General features: G+C 37.5%; 1 protein-coding gene across 7 annotated transcripts in view; it reads left to right on the top strand.

Annotated features, from left to right (window-relative positions):
* The first annotated feature begins 635 nt into the window (after positions 1 to 635).
* The window catches only part of GRM5 (glutamate metabotropic receptor 5), a 321020-nt gene continuing 300231 nt past the window's right edge, over positions 636 to 21424 (top strand). For 6 of the 7 annotated variants that reach the window (XM_063430898.1, XM_063430865.1, XM_063430883.1 and 3 more), the window contains exons 1-2: positions 3149 to 3624; positions 11889 to 12759. In XM_063430898.1, coding sequence (XP_063286968.1) covers positions 12081 to 12759 — 679 coding nt within the window. In that variant the 5' untranslated portion in view covers positions 3149 to 3624; positions 11889 to 12080. Of the gene's footprint in view, positions 1251 to 3148; positions 3625 to 11888; positions 12760 to 21424 lie in introns of those variants that run through there. The other variant, XM_063430874.1, reaches the window with a different exon arrangement.

Consider the following 21424-nt stretch of genomic DNA (forward strand, 5'->3'; position numbering starts at 1 on the left):
ACCTAAAGTATTAAATGCAATACTACCATTAGTCGGTATTGGTCCTAAGGGGCAGCTTCCATCCCCCCTCCTATTTAAGGAGGCTTTAATCCATCTCCTTGGAGAGGGGGCTAACCTGCTTAAAAAGCATATTAAATACCTTAATGGTTGTGGTTTGGATTATTTTCATTGCACATTAACAGCCCCTTAAATAATGGAAAATCAGTGGATCCTGATTTTAGTTCACGTGTTTAACCACTTACATGCCAAGAGGTTGACATCTCAATTCTGTCAATCAAGGGGAATAGATAAAGAATTGGTCAATACGAATTGAGAAGACTAGGTAGGGAAGCATGCACTTGCTAAGTGTGGCTGTGCCTAGTATAGACTCAATAAGAAAGGTTAATAATAGGAATCATGTGCTGACACTAGCAAGCCATTCATTGCTTCATTGTTCTAGCCTTTAATCTGAGAGGTCCAGCTGGCATAGGCATCTGGCACATGCAAAGGAGACAGAGAAATGTGAGGGGGGGTGAACAAACCAGGCATTCTTCATGTGCATGCTTGGTATTACTGTCAGTGATCGATGCAGGTTGCATTCTCCCCACCCCCCTGTCTCTGCATGATCTCCTGTGTTGCTGCAGGCAAGCCTCACATGCACAGAATAAAAGTGCATCTATCTCTATACATGGGAGTAAAAGCTACTGCAAATCTGAACCAGGATTAAAGGGATGTTGCTGACAAATCCCTGCTTCATCTCATAGGAAGATCAGAAAATCTCTGCATGCACAGTTTATAAAACCCAGTCACCCTGCACTTTCATTGTAATTAGTGTTGCAAGCTATCCCCATATTAAAGTCTTCTACTGGAAACACAGAAGGCAATTGGAATCTGGAGGAACTGAAGCTCACAGACATTATTTGGGGCTAAAGGTGCATTGTATCAAGTAATTTCCACAAAGCACTGTGTAATTGGGGCTTCTTTTCTATTTTTATTGTATCAGAGCAAATTGCAAAGTTCCCTTCCCCCTCTTTCCCAAATATATCCACTCACCCTACTGAGAAGCCCTGCATTCATCTGCAGATCAGCTGCTTCACAGGTTACTGTTGGTATCCTAGCAAAGCACACACTGCTCTGGATATGACCAGCCCTTGGTCCTGGGGCCATGGGATTCTGCCTACAAGCGATGGATCTTGATTGTTCTCCTGGATTATGATGGATGTGTCTGCTGTGAAGAACACTGAGCTGTCCTGAGTCTGTCTCCTGGAAAGGTAGGCTGCTGCTGCTGTCTAAATCTCTCTCCTGACTAAGTAACACGTTTTGTCTCCAAGTTAAGTCGATTTCCAGACTATTTCTTGGACATGGTGGGGGCTTCTGGTGTAATTTGCACCCTCACCTCTTTGTGACCTTGCAGAGAGTTGTTTAAGAACCTCTGATAGCGCCCTCTTCAGACCTCTTGTCACCATCTATACTGCAAACAAGTAGTCTCTGCTGAGACATTGTAATATAAGGTCTGCCTATACAGGTGAGTGGCTTTCTAGAGCAGGTCTAGTGTGAGGGAGAAGCTGTGATTGTGAGCAATTGTAGTGCTTCAGATACCCAACAGGAATGCGCAATGTCTCCCCGAGCTCATCAACACACACTGTTATACCTGTCAATAAATGCAGGTAGGACGAGAATAATTACATATATCCAGGTACAAGATGTCCTCATAAAAAGACACACAGCCCATGTAGTTATCTGTCTCCATGTTCTCTTGACAGTAGAGAGGGGTTAATTCTAAGACATTTCTATTCAGCATGTCCCAGTGCAGTAATGTCTACCAATTAATCACTTTGTGTCTTGCTAGACTGCTTTTCATTCATTCATTCATTGCCCTCATGGGAGAACTAACTGCTCCTTTCACCACATGTTAAAATATGCAGAAACAGGTGAAGCAGAAATATTGATATATCCGAATATTTAACCCCTTAAGGACACATGACATGTGTGACATGTCATGATTCCCTTTTATTCCAGAAGTTTGGTCCTTAAGGGGTTAAATGTGATCTATAGCTAGTGTGTCCATGCTGCATATTAACTGTTTAACTGGGAAGGTAAGATGTTTTTTTCTCATGTCAATTAAGCATAAAAATAAATATACCCCTCTTCAAATATGAACCCTATGTAAATAAATAAAATTATGTGCCACATCTAGGAAGTCATATTAATATAAACTGGGGAACGTGGTAAGATCACATATTGAAAGGGTGACTGCTTATTTTGACTCATGAGTTTACTGTCATTTTTTTTGTTTTGTTTGTTTAACAAAAATGTTTGGCTCCAAGTTTTTAAGGAGCAATAATTGATATCTCAGTTTATACCAGTAATTAAATAATTTTTAAATTAAAAAAAATAATAATAATAATAATTAAAAAAAAAAATGACTGTTGCAAAGTAAATAGTGTACATGTTCCCTTTTGATCAGTTCTTGTAATAGTTGTGAAATAATAGTGTAATTTAAAGCTCCCCCCCCCCCCCCCCCCGAATCAGTTTATTTCATTGTCTTTTTTATTTATTTATTTATTTATTAATTTTATAAATTTATGTCATACACACACTGGGCTATGTACAAAGAGTCAGTTCTGAAATAAAGTGCTAAACGTGGTGCAATCACCATAGAAACCGGTGGAACCTTCCTGCTAATTGATACAATTTTAGAACATAACCTCAAACTGCTATTTGTGTAGAATCGTCCAACTGTTAGTGGACTGTAATTCCCACAATCCATAACATGAGCACTGCAGCCCAACAGGTATTGGGTAGCAGACTGCCCTATCCAAACCCAGTTATTAATATTTGTATGCAAAAGATAATGTGTCCTTGGAATCAGTGTTTGGCGTAAGTCCTCTGGCATTATGAAAAGTCTCATAAATCACCCACTTGGCCAAATAGGAGGACCCTGCTTGCCAAGTCCAACATCACACAGAGTATTAGGAGTCACGTCATGTTCTTAGTTCATTGTTTATTATCCTTCCCAATGCACGTGTAGTATGGAGAGCAAGGTATAAAGATTAACCCCCACCCCAACCCCCACCACACACCTCTCAAACAAAGTGAATGGACCATCTCCAGCTGACAGTAAGTTAACCTTATCCTTGCCAAAACCAGTCAAAGCCCCCCTCCCCCCTTTCCATCAGCTCGGTTAGTAGCTGGAAGCAGAGGTGGGATGCAGCTACAGCTCAGCCATGAGCAACAAGCACTTTTCAGAGAGAGAGGATAATCTGAGATGCCACCAGGGACACTTTATGTTTCCAGAACCCATATGGAAAAATAACTAAGGCGATTAAAGAGAAAACTCACCCACTTCCCAACTAGCCTGATGATCTAACTGGGTCCAGCACTGAGCAGGTGGACTGTTTTCACTTGCCTTAGCAGAGGACATCAATATGTGTTGGCTATCTGATCCTCCCCCATCGGTCCATATCTGATCAGCAGAGCTGAACTGTAGCAATGTGCTGAGGGTTCCATACAGAACGAGGACCACAGAGCGTTCTACGGGTTCTCCTGACACACTGCTCTCCTGCCACTCAAACAGCTGCATCTTCTCCAAACCTGTGAGCATGCATTGACCGGAGTGCACTCCATACTGTCCATTTCTAAAAGGTATTGAAGTGAATGTCATGTTTCATTGTGATAAAACCCTACCCTGTCCTGCAATCCCCATGTGCTCTGTAGCATGGTGTGTGTATTAGGAATGCTGATGTCTGTGATAGCTTGCACACAGATTATCCCCTTGTTAATATCCCATTGTTAATAGGAAATACTACAGTAACAATGTAATTAATAGACCATTTCAATAACTATTTACTAAGCTTAGGTCATTGTCCCCAATTACTGTGCTTTTGTTTCAAAATGAAATGTACAAGGTTCTTGGTGTTTATTGTGTACACTATGCATCACCTCTGCAGTGCTTGTTTTAATAGCCTTAATTTGGGATGCGTGCTGTTTACATCATAGCGACATGAGAGAGCCTGTGCCCTGAAGTTCAGGACCATGGAGAGCCACTTTAGCCTTGGAAAAGTTCATTAGGCTGAGCAGTCAATTTCACCACGTCCCTTCAACCACTTTGCATTGCAATGTCTTTCTTTAGTGGTCAGTCTCTAGTGATGGACATATGTCTACCTTGGGGATTAAAATATGCACAGTCCCTGTCTTTGATTATCAGAATATGTGCCTCCTCTTATTCACCGATTTAGAATATGAAATGACTTGGTTCTTTAAAATAACAAAATAATGTAAGATATACCATCCATTGAATGTGGACATTTATACTGCTATTAATCACGGATCTTATCACTGAAGAAATATTATTGTATTGTAGAAAGATCAATAATTGCACAAGGAAATTTATTAATTTCCAATCAATCCTTATTTTTCAATTGCGAATCGTCAAGGTCACGTCATTTCTGAGGTCGATTTGTTAGACGACTCCCACATCCTATGCATGTGTTTTTTAAAATCTATTAAGTTATCTTAATGGGATTCGTGAAAATCGAGTGTCACACTTTCAGCTTGAAGCACAATAAAAAAAATAATTTCTAAGTGGTAACCAATGATTAGGCAAAATGGTTCTGTTGAAATGCCACTGCATTTTTCACCACAGTTGATTAGATGTCATAAACAACGGGTTAAAAAAAAAAAAAAAGCTCCTATGTTTATTGAATTTTCTTCGAAGCCAAAGCATTGAGACAAATGTGCGATAGCTAAAAGCCTTTACGTTGCAGTGTGTTTAAAGAATTGCTGGAACAAGGCAGTTTCTTTCCAATACATGACTTATAGACATTTCTGCTACCATGCAAGTTATCTGAAATAAAAAAAAAATAATAAAAAAGGTTTCGGAATAACCAGACTCTGCACTAAATGTGGGTTAATATCTTCTTACTGGTTTGAAAGCACCAATAAATAGAATTTTTTTTTCTAACAGATGATGTGTGGGATCAGTAGTATTATACTTTAGAAATATAATATGCTTTGGAATTAAATATTCTCTGGTAATATGACATGCAGGAATTTCGTATCTCCCAAGAGAACGTGATGTTTGACAATGGTAGAACGCTAGACTACCTGCTGCTGATTTAACCCCTTAAGGACACATGACATGTGTGACATGTCATGATTCCCTTTTATTCCAGAAGTTTGGTCCTTAAGGGGTTAAACAATGATTGCAATTTGTTATGAAAATCCCCTATCCCAGTGTGGAGATAGAAAACTATTCTTTTATTATTATTATTGCCATTTATATAGCGCCAATGGATTCCGTAGCGCTTTACAATATTCTAGATTATTTGTAGGATGAGCATGTTGAGAATTTTAATCTACAGCACCAGATTTATAATAGTCCCCTATATCCGATATTTATAATTAACTCAATACTTGGAATTTTTGTTTTGTTGCCTTTCAATGAGTTTTGCGGGCCCCTTTGACTTAAAAAGGGGCACCGGACGATTTTCGCTTTGCATCCTCATAATATGTTACCTCCCATAGTTACACATGGAAATGGATTTAATGTTCCAAATTGAACCACATGAAATAGCGCTGTCAGTTTAAGATGATGACATCAGTAAACTGTAATTAATGTCACAACATAAGAGATTTCAATTTATCTGTTACTTCTGTATTCCCTATACAAAGAGAATGAGCTATTTTTTTCTGTGTGTTTTAAGTCTACATCAATTTAATTACAAACCATTTGGCAGAAACAACATTGGAGTATGGATACACATGTTGTATCTTTGCTGACAAGGTGTCTGTTTGCTGTTTACATTATTATTTGGCCCATAATTTGTGATTGTTCCTTTGTATTTTATAATATATTAATCATGGCCCTATAGCCGTACATAGAGATACAGTGTCCAGGAATTAGAATGCTATCTGATTGTTACTAGTCATTATGCTAGTCAGTAACATACACAAGTCACAGTAGCTCTATGCAGAGTGTACTATACGCAGTATTTATCATCTGTCAATTTACTAATCAATTTATGTTTACATCACAAAAGAAAATCCCATGTTCAATATATGTAAATATGGTGGGACTGAGCACTCTAGCAGATTACCTTGCTCTGGTACTTAGTCACATGTAATGATAGAAAGACACAGAGATGGATACAAAAGTAAATAGAACTCTCACTCAATAATATTTACGAGAATCCAAGTGTGCAACCTCGTTAGTGAAAAACATTAGTGCAGTATAATTACTTTTTATGGAGGCTGTTGAGTGTTAGCCTTTTTTTCAAGCATCGATAAATATTCAAAAAATGCACGCATACACACACGCACAAGAACAAAGACATTTTAGTGCATTCTTTTTTTTTTGTACGTAAAGCTGCAATAAAATAAGCATTTTCAGAGTCTACCAATGATGGAACCGTGGAATGATATAGGTTTTGAAATAACATAAAAATGAATTAATTATTATCAATCTGTTAGAAAGTTTTAAATATCACTCTCTCTATAGATAGAAAGAGAGAGATAATTTTTTTCATTATATTAATAAACATCTTGAGTTCAAATGCTTGTTTGTCACAGTGATTTTGTAACAATATGTAAAAGCTGACTGTGGAAACATTGTCAATACCTGAGATCAGACAGAGTGACACACCTTGTGGCCTGCATGACGCTGTTAAGTGGATAATGCGTCAGTCAAGCAGCAGTCATTACCTGGCTGTATTCCACTGAGACTGGATATTCATTATCCTGTGCGCAAGACAGTTGTGTACGCTGTAGAGTATTTTAAAATTATTTATGAAGTAGGTTTGCGTATGTAAATAAATAGTTTGAACCAAGAAATGTTAGCTTTTAAGAAAGAAAAAAGAAAGCGTATTTCATATACAATGTTTTCACAGATTGAGTTTTTTTAAATGTACTTCAATGTATACGCTGCTCATTGTACAACAGCACAGAATATGGTGGCGATTCATAAATAATAATATTAATACATTTTCGAAGTTTTAGTAAAATCGATTTTGTCTGTCATTCCATTTAAAGAACCAATTCCCTTTAAAACTAACAACTGACACTGGGTCTCTATAGTCTACCCTACTTCTATCTAAGGAGTGAAGTTAGGAAGAATTTTCAAACACTGTCTGAGTCAAGGTGCAAGTATGTATATGGCTAATAGATCCTGTCATATAATAAAGGCTTTCATTTTATTGTTGTACATAGACGTCATTTAAATCTATCTAAATTACTTAGTATATGTTTTACATATACTATATACGTATCTCATAAAATATACAACTCTTGTATGTTGTATGAATTGGCCCCAGCAGCACCCCTATAATGTATGCATGTTCAGGCGAGTGCAGCACTCTTGTGTATATATATATATATATATATATATATTTATTATATACAAATACCGTCCTTGCACACAGGCTGAAAATATTGTAAAGTGCCGGGTGCCAGCCAGGGCTAAAAAAATATTCAAGTAAAAAGAAGTGTAAGCTGCACTCACGGTTTCCAGTTAAAACATCAAGGCTTTATTGAGTATTCATTTAAAATAGATTGACGTTTCAGTCCTACGTTCGGACTTTCCTCAGGATCAAACATACTCAATAAAGCCTTGAAGTTTTAACTGGAGACGGAGACCATAAGTGCAGCTTACACTACTTTTTACTCATATATATATATATTGATTTATTTCCACTCATTGAATTTTTACAATTTTTAAAATTCAATGAGTGGGTTATTATATAAAAACAATTCTTTTGAGGTGACAGTTGTCCTTCAAGTCTATTATAAATTGCCTGTTCCACCAGTTGTGCTAACAGTAATAGATTTTAATATATGCCATTAACATCTGTAATTTGAGGTTGATGTATCTCCATGACGTTTAGGAGGTACCCAGTGCATTACACACATCACTTGTTAAAACGGAACTGTGATGTTTACGCTGGTGACATTTCCTCTTATCGCAGCTCGGTAAACCCTATTGAAGTGTAAGCACTGAAATTTCAGACAATCGGTGCCACCTAGGTAATTTGAATTCACATTATATTCTAGATATATCTTTCCCATGGTTCTATGCCAGCACTACCCTGCATTCAACGAAAATACAAATTAAGAAAATGAAAAAATTCAGTATATTTTTGACAGTAGCACAACAAATGGCAAATTGCTAGTTGTGCCATTGCTTCTGAAGTGGCATTTCTCCAATAAAAAGTAAAAGCAAACAGATGCTAGGAGATCCTACATAATGCTGACATTGGATTGAGAGATATTAGGAGTTGATGCAGTATTATGGAATATGTATGTCAGAAAACTGTAGGATCAGGAGTAGTCCTGCACATCAGGTCCTGTTTTCTTTAGCGTGCTGTAAGAATTTATCAGATTGCTTGTTCATTTCAGGATGGTCAAATTGTACATTGGAAAATGAGCACATTAACTTGCCATTTAACTATTTAAACAATATTTTATTGCATTTATTGAATTCACAAAGTTCCGTAACACTTCCTCAACAAATATACTCTAAAGTTTAACATGGGGGAAAAAAAAATCAAAATATCAAATAGTATGTAAACATAAAATGTAATTGTATTATCATCCCCAATAGTCAATCTGCGGGCACTTAGCCACTTTGAAATTGAGTCTGTCTTACTTTAAAAGTCATAGCATAAGAATTCCTCAAAAGTTAAGTCGTAGTTAAGCATATAGACTGCTGTTCAATTATACTTAAAAAAAATAAATAAATTGATATAAATATACGTATTCTCTTTTTATTTATGTATGCTTTTTGCAATAACTGGGCTATAAAAAGTTTTAGACACTTCACAGGGTCTTTGGGTCTGCCATACTCGCATAGAAGCAGACATAATCTTTTGCTATCATATATTCTAGACTTATAAATAAATGGTCAAATATACTGCTTTTATGTAAGAAACCAGAGCTTAGAAAATTGAATTTTCTAAAAATGCCAGCAGAATGAAAATTAATGTCTGTATGTGAACATGATGCCCACAAAATGTTTTAGTATGTATGTGAGCCATGATTCAGGTGCGCCCAGAAGCTTATACTACATGCAACAGGATTAAATACATTATGTCAGGCTTACCCAAACTCCGTCCCTCCAGATGTTGCTGAACTACAACTCCCATGATTCTATGAATGAAATAGATAGGCTGAGAATCATGGGAGTTGTAGTTCAGCAACATCTGGAGGGCCGGAGTTTGGGGAAGCCTGCATTATGCTATGGCGCTTGGGTGGTAATGCATCATCTAGATGAGGGGTGCCCAAAAGGTAGATCCCCAGATGTTTTCAAACTACAACTTGACCATGATGATGTTTTTGTAATTTTAAACACATTCTAAAAGAATGCAAAGCCTCATGGGAGTTTTAATTACACAACGACTGGGGATCTACCTTTTGGGTACCCCTGAACTAGATAAAAGGGCATCTAACGACAGGAGCCCCCTGTGAGGCAATCAGCAGGCAGCATAGAATGACACAGCCTAACTCCCTATCTCAGTTCCAGAAAACAGCAGTTCAGCTGCCTAGGCTGCTGGAAATTTAAGTGGCCTCTTCTGCATTGGCCGCGTCCTACTAACAGTTAAACCTGGCATCTACGAAGCTTTAATCTCCCAAATACATCAGTTCTTGTTAGTTCTGTCTCTGGCAAACACGGCCCATGTTTCGCACAAATAACTCTGTCACTGATGACACCGACTCGTATAATTATATGTGAGCCTTTTCAAATTTAGGAGCATTCTATAAGTCTATAGCATATTTAACACCCCGACATATTATAATCCCACACTATCTTTTAATAATAGCACCGGTCGTCCCACACAGCTTCTGTTGGAAATATGGTCTTGTCACGTATTTTGTTGATGGTTATGCCTCTTACTGACAAGATGCCGTCAATATGAATACAATTATAAGAACTACTAGAAAATGTTTTACAGCTGTTTTTCAGAATTGTATGAATATGCTGTAAAATGCAGTTAAGTTACAGCTCTATGTTTAAAAAACCCAGTAAGAATCTGTGCAAAATACACAAAAAATGGACAAAAGTTGAATTACGTACATAACAAGTCTTCTCTCCACTGAGGTGGGTGTGATACCCTTATAGCTTGTGTTTTTAGCTTGTGCCATTACAAAGGAATACAATACTCTGAACATACAATATTGTGGCAGTCCAGAAGCAAAATGTTAGACATGAATAAGAGATAAAACAACCCAAACAGTATATGTTGACATCTCATGGACCTCATTAGTTGACTGCCTAAGACAGGGGTGTCCAAAAGGTAGATGCCCAGATGTTGTAGAATTGCAACCCCCTTGATGCTTTGCATACCTTTGGAATTTTATTACAATGACATAAGCATCATGGAAGCTGTAGTTTTAAAATGTCTTGTGGAACTACCCATTGGGCACCCCTGGTCTAAGAGCAATGAGAAAAAGATTACATTATTGATCACTGCTTACGATGTACAGAAATGCTAAGTTTAACCCTAAAAAGCACATAATCAAACAAAATATAAAAGAAGAAAAATGTGACATGCTTCCCATTACTTAGCACTTTCTAGGCATAGGCAACCTTTGGCCCTCCAGGTGTTTTGGACTACACCTCCCACAATGCTTTGCAAGCATTATGGGTGTAAGAGCATTATGGGGGGTGTAGTCCACAACATCTGGAGTGCTGAAGGTTGCCTATCCCTAAGGGAAGGGAATAACGTGGCTTAAAAGTCCTCAATAAAAGTCCTTTAGATTGGCCAATACGCGTTTCACTCTCAAAATAGAGCTTCTTCAGTCAGCTGAATACGCGTTTCACTCTCAAAATAGAGCTTCTTCAGTCAGCTGACTGAAGAAGCTCTATTTTGAGAGTGAAACGCGTATTGGCCATTTTAAAGGGCTTTTATTGAGGACTTTTAAGACATATTCATTTTGTTTTTATTTTTCAATAAATGTGTTACTTTTTTAAATCCTACTCAAGTCCTTTTTTGGAGCCTTCAAGGAATCTTCATAGGGGTAGTGCCATCCCCATTTGAATTGGTACAAAATTTACATACCTAGAGCCGGGATCCATAGGCTCAGGACCAGGTGAGCACCACATTTATTAACTCATGCCTGTGTTCTTCCACTGCCAAATCTACACATTGGCCCATTCTCTTTTATGTCTTTGAGAATCATCCCAAGCCGAAGTAGAAGGGTGGTGCTACCATAATAAGCACACAAGCCTCAATACAGAGCCAGTGTTTCTATATACAGGCTCCTTAAAATGTGAGTGTACAAGTTCACTACGATATCACTGCTATTATTGCACTGCCACTTTATATACCATCTGCACTATCTTGTATTTTTTTGTATTTTTTTACATGTACTGTATACTGCATTATTGAACGGAATAACGTTTGGTAAGCCATATATGTGTTTGAGTGCTCCACTTATAGGTGTAGGTCTTTGTCACTTACACCGCACTTTAATTTACATATCTGTCTAGTGGAATTGATGATATCTCCACACAAGTGTATAGAGCTGCCTGTAAATCATTTCTCACTTTTTAAGCACTTTGTTACACACATTCCTCCGTAAAAAAGAGGTAACCTGTGATTGGTTTACAAATGTTTAGTTTTTTTCATTCCTTTGTATTCTTCAGATCTGTCGATTTCCAACTATTAAAATAGATGATGACCTTTAAATTCTATTTCCTACAAATGGAAATTGTGTCCACCACACAAGACTCAAAATCTGATTATTATAGATCTAATCAGAAATGACCTTTCAGTACAACCCATGGACTATATACAGTTTTTCGTTTAAGGGGTCTTCCAGTCATTTGTCTGCACAATCTATTAAAGAAGTTGACTGTTTTGTGGTAACGCTGAATAGATGATAATCTTTGTTCTCTTTCTCTGTCTTTCTTTTAGGGAATGATAATTCTAATAATTTCTAAAGACCCTCTTAGATGGTCTCGTGGATACAGTGGTCTTTTTTTAAATTTCTGGAACAAATGCATGGATATAGAACACACTCCACAGAGAATTAAACATCTGGAATAAATACAGCCAAATATTTTTCTTTCATCATGATATCCAATTTAGCTTAATTTTCTTCCTAAAATGGTTCCCTACTTTTTCTTTATATTTCTTCTGCTGAAGGAAGATGGCTACGGAAACTTGGGTCCTGTGGCATCAGCACAGACAAACGAGAGGAGAGTGGTATCACATGTGCCAGGTGATGTAATAATTGGAGCATTGTTTTCTGTACACCACCAACCTACTGTTGAGAAAGTCCATGAAAGGAAATGTGGGGAAGTGCGGGAACAATATGGTATACAAAGAGTGGAAGCCATGCTTCATGCACTTGATAGGATCAACGCAGACCCAAACGTGTTGCCAAACATAACACTTGGATGTGAAATAAGAGATTCCTGTTGGCATTCTGCTGTGGCTCTTGAGCAAAGTATCGAATTCATAAGGGACTCTCTAATTTCAACTGAAGAAGAAGAAGGTATGGTCCGTTGTGTTGATGGATCTTCCACACCATTCCGATTAAAAAAGCCCATAGTAGGTGTAATTGGACCTGGGTCCAGCTCTGTGGCAATCCAAGTACAAAATTTGCTGCAGCTTTTCAATATACCTCAAATAGCATATTCTGCAACAAGTATGGACCTAAGTGACAAAACTCTCTACAAGTATTTCATGAGAGTGGTTCCATCAGATGCCCAACAGGCAAGGGCCATGGTAGACATTGTGAAAAGATACAACTGGACTTATGTTTCAGCAGTACATACAGAAGGTAAGGTTTTTTATTAAATGTATTCAAGATTACTCAGTGATTCAAATGAATTGGATTATAGAATAAATTAAATTGGATCACATATTGAATGAAATAGTTAATAACAATCACATATGACCTGAAAAGCAAACAAAAATTTTAAAGTGTAAGTGTAGTAAGGAAGAGGTAACAGGAGAGAGGGAACTGAAGAGATGTATTGGATGAATTGATGAAGTAGCATATGAAGAGGATTGTAGTGATACATGGGGGACATGGTGAGATTGAAGAGACACTTGACGGACATGGGATGGTTAGAGAGACACTTAATGAACTTAAGGTTAATGGAGGGACACATAAGACATTTGGAGAGACATTTGTAAGACATGGGGGAATTTGAGAGACACAACAGAGATGAGACAGGAGTCACACGTGAGAGAAACATATGGAGACTAGCGGATTAAGAGGGAGAGAACAATAGGTGGGGGAAAAGAGAGGATAAAGGTGGGAATGAAAGAGATGCAGAAATTGAGGAGAGATAGAGGATGATAAAAAATATGGGGGAAATATATATAGGATAGGGAATGGAAGAAACATACAGTGGCAGGGTAAAGATGTGGAGATCAGGAAAAACTAAAATGCAAACTGAAAGACACACTTAAAAACACTCAAATACTAATCTGCATTCACACACTATGCACTACATTCACTCACATAGACACACAACAGGAAATGATAGATACAGTTGCAAGAAAAGGTATGTGAACCCTTTTGAATGATATGGATTTCTGCACAAATTGATCATAAAATCATTCACTCACATAGACACACAACAGGAAATGATAGATACAGTTGCAAGAAAAGGTATGTGAACCCTTTGGAATGATATGGATTTCTGCACAAATTGATCATAAAATGTGATCTAAGTCACAACAATGGACAATCACAGTCTGCTTAAACTAATAACACACAAAGAATGAAATGTTGCCATGTTTTTATTGAACACACCATGTAAACATTCACAGTGCAGGTGGAAAAAGTATGTGAACCCTTGGATTTAATAACTGGTTGAACCTCCTTTGGCAGCAATAACTTCAACCAAGCATTTCCTGTAGTTGCAGATCAGACGTGAACAACGGTCAGGAGTAATTCTTGACCATTCCTCTTTACAGAACTGTTTCAGTTCAGCAATATTCTTGGGATGTCTGGTGTGAATTGCTTTCTTGAGGTCATGCCACAGCATCTCAATCGGGTTGAGGTCAGGACTCTGACTGGGCCACTTCAGAAGGCGTATTTTCTTCTCTTTAAGTCATTATGTTGTTGATTTACTTCTATGCTTTGGGTCTTAGTCCTGTTGCAACACCCATCTTCTGTTGAGCTTCAGCTGGTAGACAGATGGCCTTAATTTCTCCTCAAAATGTCTTGATAAACTTGGGAATTCATTTTTCCTTCGATGATAGCAATCCGTTCAGGCCCTGACGCAGCAAAGCAGCCCCAAACCATGATACCCCCACCACCATACTTCACAGTTGGGATGAGGTTTTGATGTTGGTGTGCTGTGCCTCTTTTTCGCCACACATAGTGTTGTGTGTTTCTTCCAAACAACTCAACTTTGGTTTCATCTGTCCACAGAATATTTTGCCAGTACTGCTGTGGAACATCCAGGTGCTCTTGTGCAAACTGTAAACGTGCAGCAATGTTTTGTTTGGACAGCAGTGGCTTCCTCTGTGGTATCCTCCCATGAAATTCATTCTTGTTTAGTGTTTTACGTATTGTAGATTCGCTAACAGGGATGTTAGCATTTGCCAGTGACTTTTGTAAGTCTTTAGCTGACACTCTAGGATTCTTCTTCACCTCATTGAGCAGTCTGTGCTGTGCTCTTGCAGTCATCTTTACAGGACGGCCACTCCAAGGGAGAGTAGCAGCAGTGCTGAACTTTCTCCATTTATAGACAATTTGTCTTACCGTGGACTGATGAACAGCAAGGCTTTTGGAGATACTTTTATAACCCTTTCCAGCTTTATGCAAGTCAACAATTCTTAATCGTAGGTCTTCTGAGAGCTCTTTTGTGCGAGGCATCATTCACATCAGGCAATGCTTCTTGTTAAAAGCAAACCCAGAACTGGTGTGTGTTTTTTATAGGGCAGGGCAGCTGTAACCAACACCTCCAATCTCATCTCATTGATTCCCAGTTGGCTGACATCTCACTCCAATTAGCTCTTGGAGATGTCATTAGTCTAGGGGTTTACATACTTGTTCCACCTGCACTGTGAATGTTTACATGGTGTGTTCAATATAAACATGGCAACATTTCATTCTTTGTGTGTTATTAGTTTAAGCAGACTGTGATTGTCTATTGTTGTGACTTAGATGATGATCAGATCACATTTTATGACCAATTTGTGCACAAATCCATTTCATTCCAAAGGGTTCACATACTTTTTCTTGCAACTGTAGATACAAAGATAGGCAGACAGATAGATAGATTTATTTAACTGATGTGATAGAATATAGCTTAAAGTAAACTAAAGAGAAATCATGTTGTTTTAAGTTTTAATTTGAAAATAAAGTTAAACGACATTTAAAGTGTCCCTCTAAGCACCATAACAACTTTGTATTACAGTGAAAGTTACGGTGCAGAAATAACGATAATAAAAATCCCCAAAGACCTAAATAAGAGGCTCATGATTGTTAGAGAGCTAAAGGAACTGTAAACGTGAGAGGGCGGGGGCCTTGCCTCGTGTTTCCTCATATTTTATGCATAATTTGTAGAATGAATAACAATGAGGGGGTCACTACCTTCTTATCAATTTTCTTGTTTGAATAGCTTGATATAGAACGGCATCCCAGGGACGTGTATAATGCTTCACGTTGATTTCTAAAAGGATGTATCCTCTGTGACATATATACAGCATGCTGACTCAATGACATTCTCTATTTTATTGCATTATTTTAGAAGGAGGTGAAGGTTGTTTTGTAATCTCCAAGCTGTTGGTAATCTGGGAACAAAATGTATAGTTTTTTTTTTTTTAAATGTAAAACATTCTCAATTTGAAATGTGATAGATGAATTTATTCTGATAAATATGCAACATTCCAAATCTGAAATGTGATACATGCACTGCAAGTCTTTCTTTAGATATTAGGGAAGTAGTTTGTGTTTTTTTGTTTTTTTTTTGTGTGTACGAAAAAAAAGTAATTTTTTTCCGATTTTTTTTTTTTTTTTTACCTAAATGAAGATAAATACACATTTAATTCAACTCTCAGGCAGTTAAAGTCCTTACAGTGTTGCGTCATGGAAGTGCTTAGTGCCATAAGTGTCACGACGATGTGGAAATCACATGAAGCAACATTTTCCTCAGTTACTCCTGCATGTGTTTCCATGGCAACTTGAACATTCAAGGAATGGCAGTGGTCCATTTTAGCTGCCTGAGAGACAATGAGATACTATTGGAAATTCATTTTGGCTCATTCAAGCATTATTAAAGTATTATTAATATCGCCAACAAAAATATTCTACATACGACAAGATTGAATTTAATTAAAGCTGTCTATATCTTGTTTTAGTTTTTCTAATTTGTTCAACAATGTTCAAATAAGACATTCCCCGCTAACTTTTCAGGGTACCGATAATCGAGTGTGAGTTCAAAGAATTATTTCCTGTTTTCTGCTCACTGGAATGCTGGGAGGTAGTTTGCAAATCACAGATTCTGATGGTTGTAGACATCACATGCTGTCAGCATGTCTGGTCGTGTCACGGATGCCTATCATGTATTCGCCACCTGTCCCACCATCTCCCGTGTTGCTCACGGTTTGCATACCTGGTTCTATCATTGTTTCCTGGCTGTACTGTTCCACAATGAGAATGCCGCCCATGCCCCCATCCTTTCGTTCCCCAAGGCCCTCTGCTTGAATAACATTACTACTTTACGAGTGTTTAAAAATATTAGGGGAGGGAAGCACTGAATTTGCTATTTAAAACAATCAGTGATTGGCGTAAAATTCTGTAGACATTATTTCCGCTAGGTGACTGTTGAAATGACGTACGGTTTAAATGTCGTGTACTGTTATGTGTTACTGTTTGAGCTAATTGTTTCTGGCAGTTGACAAACATGAACATCAGTTTGAGAAAGGGAATTCAAGTTTTGTACTCTTTGACGCAGAATCCTGGACATCATAGTCTTCATCTTCAAACCAAGAAAAATAGTGACCGTAACCTAAAACATGAAAAAACGTGTTGATCCAGAAACAGGAGTTTATCGTTTTAAAAAAACGCTCCAAGTACATCAACGCTATAGGCTGTAATGCAACTCGTTAAGGCCCTGTATTACCAGATAAAATGACATCAGTAACCCGATTTCACACACAGAAACTACTTTAACATATAAAACAAATCAGTGAACGCTTATTAGTGTATGGAAAGATATTGTTTTTAAATTTCTCTAGCTTTCAACTAAGCACAAATTCAGGTATTTTAAAATATTTTTTATTGATTTTTTAAATAATATAATTACAAAATATATAAACATAAACAACAAAATATATAAACAATAACAAACACTCCAACACCCATCAAGTATAAAATATACAGGGAAGGAAACATTGGATAAATGTGACCGTAAAATAGGGTACTATACATAACAAAACAATAATATAATCATCTACATAAACAAAAAAGTGGGTGGGTGCAGGGAAGCAGTGCATTACAGGTGTCCTCAAATAAATGTAATATTTATCGTTATTGAACTCAACATCCCATGTCCCCAAAAATAACCAAAACATGAATACAAACTCAGTTCCAAACTACTCTACATTCTACCAACGCATTTGAGTGCAGTAAGTTCTGGTTTCTTCAGAATCACTGTTATAAAAACACACATAAATATAACAACTAGCATCATATATAATATGAACATACATGAATATAAAAGTAAGTTATATAATTTAAGTACAAAATACTCATGAATACAATATTGAATAATATAAACAGAAATAAACACACGTGCAGAACTCGTCTTCCTATTGAAGTTAACACGTTTCCCATGAGTGATTTACTCAATGTTTTTTATTGTGATGGGATTTACATCCAACCAAATTCAGAGCCTTGTAGTTAAACCTGGAAGATGTGGGGTGGACCTTATATTATATACTGGTAAGTTCTCAATTTCCTCTCCAACGTGGGTTGGTGGTCTAAAGGTGTATCGATGCAACACATGCATATCCCCATATTCTAAGTGACCTTCTGGGTGGGTTATAAAAACACAATCATTCTAGTGTAGCAGTGCTGTTTGTACTCATTGTATTTGTTGCATATCAACAGGGATACTCTACATGTGAATACACTCAAGTAATTAATCAGAATTTATGCATACTGCGATAATTAAAATATTTTACTATTTTAGTTAGATGTGAAATTTCAGAAAGCTGATCTTGGTAGGTGTAAACGGAACACTGGTACATAGCTACTTAAAGGATAAGGTAAAACGACCAGTGGGGAATTTGTAGGATGTTCCCCAGGGTTCTATAGATGCAAAATGTGTGCAGGCTGTAAAAATATACCGCAGGGCAAAAGTACTATTGAACATGGCTTTAAATCAGAGAATTTCCCATCAAAGAGCATATTACCTGTCAAAATAACAATGTGATTAATTTACTAAGTTGCCCGTGTAAATTAAAATATGTGGGGAGAACCACACGTCCACTGCACATACGGTTACAAGAACATATATATAATATTCGAAGAGGGGTGGAAAACCACAGAGGTTCGGACCATTTTAAAAATATTGTATAACCAAGACCGGAGCGGTCTGGAATTTATAGGTGTTAAACGTGTTTCTAAAGAAAGGAAGAAATTAAATGGATCTTTTATCTTCTAGACACTTTTTTAGGTTTTTAGATCTTTAGGTTTTTAGGTTTTTATGTGGTTAACCCCCCTTTTTGGAATATATTTATATAAGTTCACATAATATAAAAGTGTTGTTTGTTATGGAGATATTGTAAACATAAGGGTTTATGTTTTGAAGTTGTTTTTAGATAAGATAACCTTCCTTTTTTTTTTTTTAAAAAAAATAAACAAATAACTCCATTTAGGAAATCACCCCCTTTTTAAATATTTCCTTTTTTAACATATTTTTACTAATCTTTTTAATATAATTCCTATACATTTATTTTGTTTTGTGTCACTTTTTATTGTCAGCTTTTTGAAGATAACTCTCTACTTAAAGGGACACTATAGTCACCTGAACAATGTCAGCTTAATGAGGTTGTTCAGGTGAGAACTATAGCTCTCTGCAGCCTTTCTCATGTAAACACTGTATTTTCTGAGAAAATACAGTGTTTACATTGAAAGCTAGGGACACCTCCAGTTGCAGTCACTCAGAGTGAACCAGAGGGACTTCTGAGTTGATGGAGGCATACTACTGAACTTTCCTCATAGAGATTCATTGATTCAATTCATCTCTATGAGGATATGCTGATTGGCCAGGGCTGTGTTTGAATCATGCTGGTTCTGCCCCTGATCTGCCTCCTTGTCAGTCTCAGCCAATCCTATGGGGAAGCACTGTGATTGGATCAGGCTATCACATGTCAGCAGACTGCTTGTTTTTCCTGAGTCTAACAGCATGCAGATTTACAGCTTCTGGCTTGGATACAGTAAGATTTTTACTATATTTATGGAGGCATGAGGGGCCCAGGGGGGCTAGATGATCGTGTTAACACTATAGGGTCAGGAATACATGTAGTTGCACTGGTGGCTATAGTGTCCCTTTAAGGAAATAACTTCACTTAGGAGACCGATCCCCCTTTTTTAATTTAATATTTCCATTTTTAAAATGTTTTGAAATTTTTTTGTTAATATATTTTTAAGTATACTTCCTATATATTTTTCACTGAAGAGCCAATATAATTATCATTTTTAATGTAGTTTTTATGATTGGGAGTGAGTATTTTACTTGGTTACCCAATATGGTGCTGAAGACATTTAACATAAGAGCTATAGGATTTTATATTTAACCCTTGTTATTTCTTTTCTGAAGCCTTTAGTTGTATTTTCACAATAAATATTTGCATACTTTACCTGACATCTGGAAGTGTATCGATAGGATCCTACGCACACCAGGGACTGGTCCTCCCTGAGCTGGATCGTTCAGAGTTGTACTTTTGCATTAGCTTTTTTTTCAATTCTTTATTTTTCTTGTGCATAGTTTGACATCAAGCGTGCAGAGCCACGACAGCATCTACAAGCATTTCCATGACATATCAAGGTGTGACAGTTTATACGGCACATTTTTTATATTACATGAAGACATGAGACTATTAGACATCATTTTTGTGGTATAACATGCATTGAACAAAACTAGTTGCGCTTAAGGTGATAGGTGTGTAGTTTGGGTGTAGTGTGACATAGAGGCATTAAGAGCACAGTGATTCAATTAACTAGATGTGAAGCTAGCAGAGGTAACAGTGTACACTGCGTGCAGAATTATTAGGCAAATGAGTATTTTGACCACATCATCCTCTTTATGCATGTTGTCTTACTCCAAGCTGTATAGGCTCGAAAGCCTACTACCAATTAAGCATATTAGGTGATGTGCATCTCTGTAATGAGAAGGGGTGTGGTCTAATGACATCAACACCCTATATCAGGTGTGCATAATTATTAGGCAACCTCCTTTCCTTTGGCAAAATGGGTCAAAAGAAGGACTTGACAGGCTCAGAAAAGTTAAAAATAGTGAGATATCTTGCAGAGGGATGCAGCACTCTTAAAATTGCAAAGCTTCTGAAGCGTGATCATCGAACAATCAAGCGTTTCATTCAAAATAGTCAACAGGGTCGCAAGAAGCGTGTGGAGAAACCAATGCGCAAAATAACTGCCCATGAACTGAGAAAAGTCAAGCGTGCAGCTGCCAAGATGCCACTTGCCACCAGTTTGGCCATATTTCAGAGCTGCAACATCACTGGAGTGCCCGAAAGCACAAGGTGTGCAATACTCAGAGACATGGCCAAGGTAAGAAAGGCTGAAAGACGACCACCACTGAACAAGACACACAAGCTGAAACGTCAAGACTGGGCCAAGAAATATCTTTTCTAAGGTTTTATGGACTGATGAAATGAGAGTGAGTCTTGATGGGCCAGATGGATGGATTGGTAAAGGGCAGAGAGCTCCAGTCCAACTCAGACGCCAGCAAGGTGGAGGTGGAGTACTGGTTTGGGCTGGTATCATCAAAGATGAGCTTGTGGGGCCTTTTCGGGTTGAGAATGGAGTCAAGCTCAACTCCCAGTTTCTGGAAGACACCTTCTTCAAGCAGTGGTACAGGAAGAAGTCTGCATCCTTCAAGAAAAACATGATTTTCATGCAGGACAATGCTCCATCACACGCGTCCAAGTACTCCATAGCGTGGCTGGCAAGAGAGGGTATAAAAGAAGAAAATCTAATGACATGGCCTCCTTGTTCACCTGATCTGAACCCCATTGAGAACCTGTGGTCCATCATCAAATGTGAGATTTACAAGGAGGGAAAACAGTACACCACTCTGAACAGTGTCTGGGAGGCTGTGGTTGCTGCTGCACGCAATGTTGATGGTGAACAGATCAAAACACTGACAGAATCCATGGATGGCAGGCTTTTGAGTGTCCTTGCAAAGAAAGGTGGCTATATTGGTCACTGATTTGTTTTTGTTATGTTTTTAAAT

Source organism: Pelobates fuscus, chromosome 1, assembly GCF_036172605.1.
Source record: "Pelobates fuscus isolate aPelFus1 chromosome 1, aPelFus1.pri, whole genome shotgun sequence".
Lineage (NCBI taxonomy): Eukaryota > Metazoa > Chordata > Amphibia > Anura > Pelobatidae > Pelobates > Pelobates fuscus.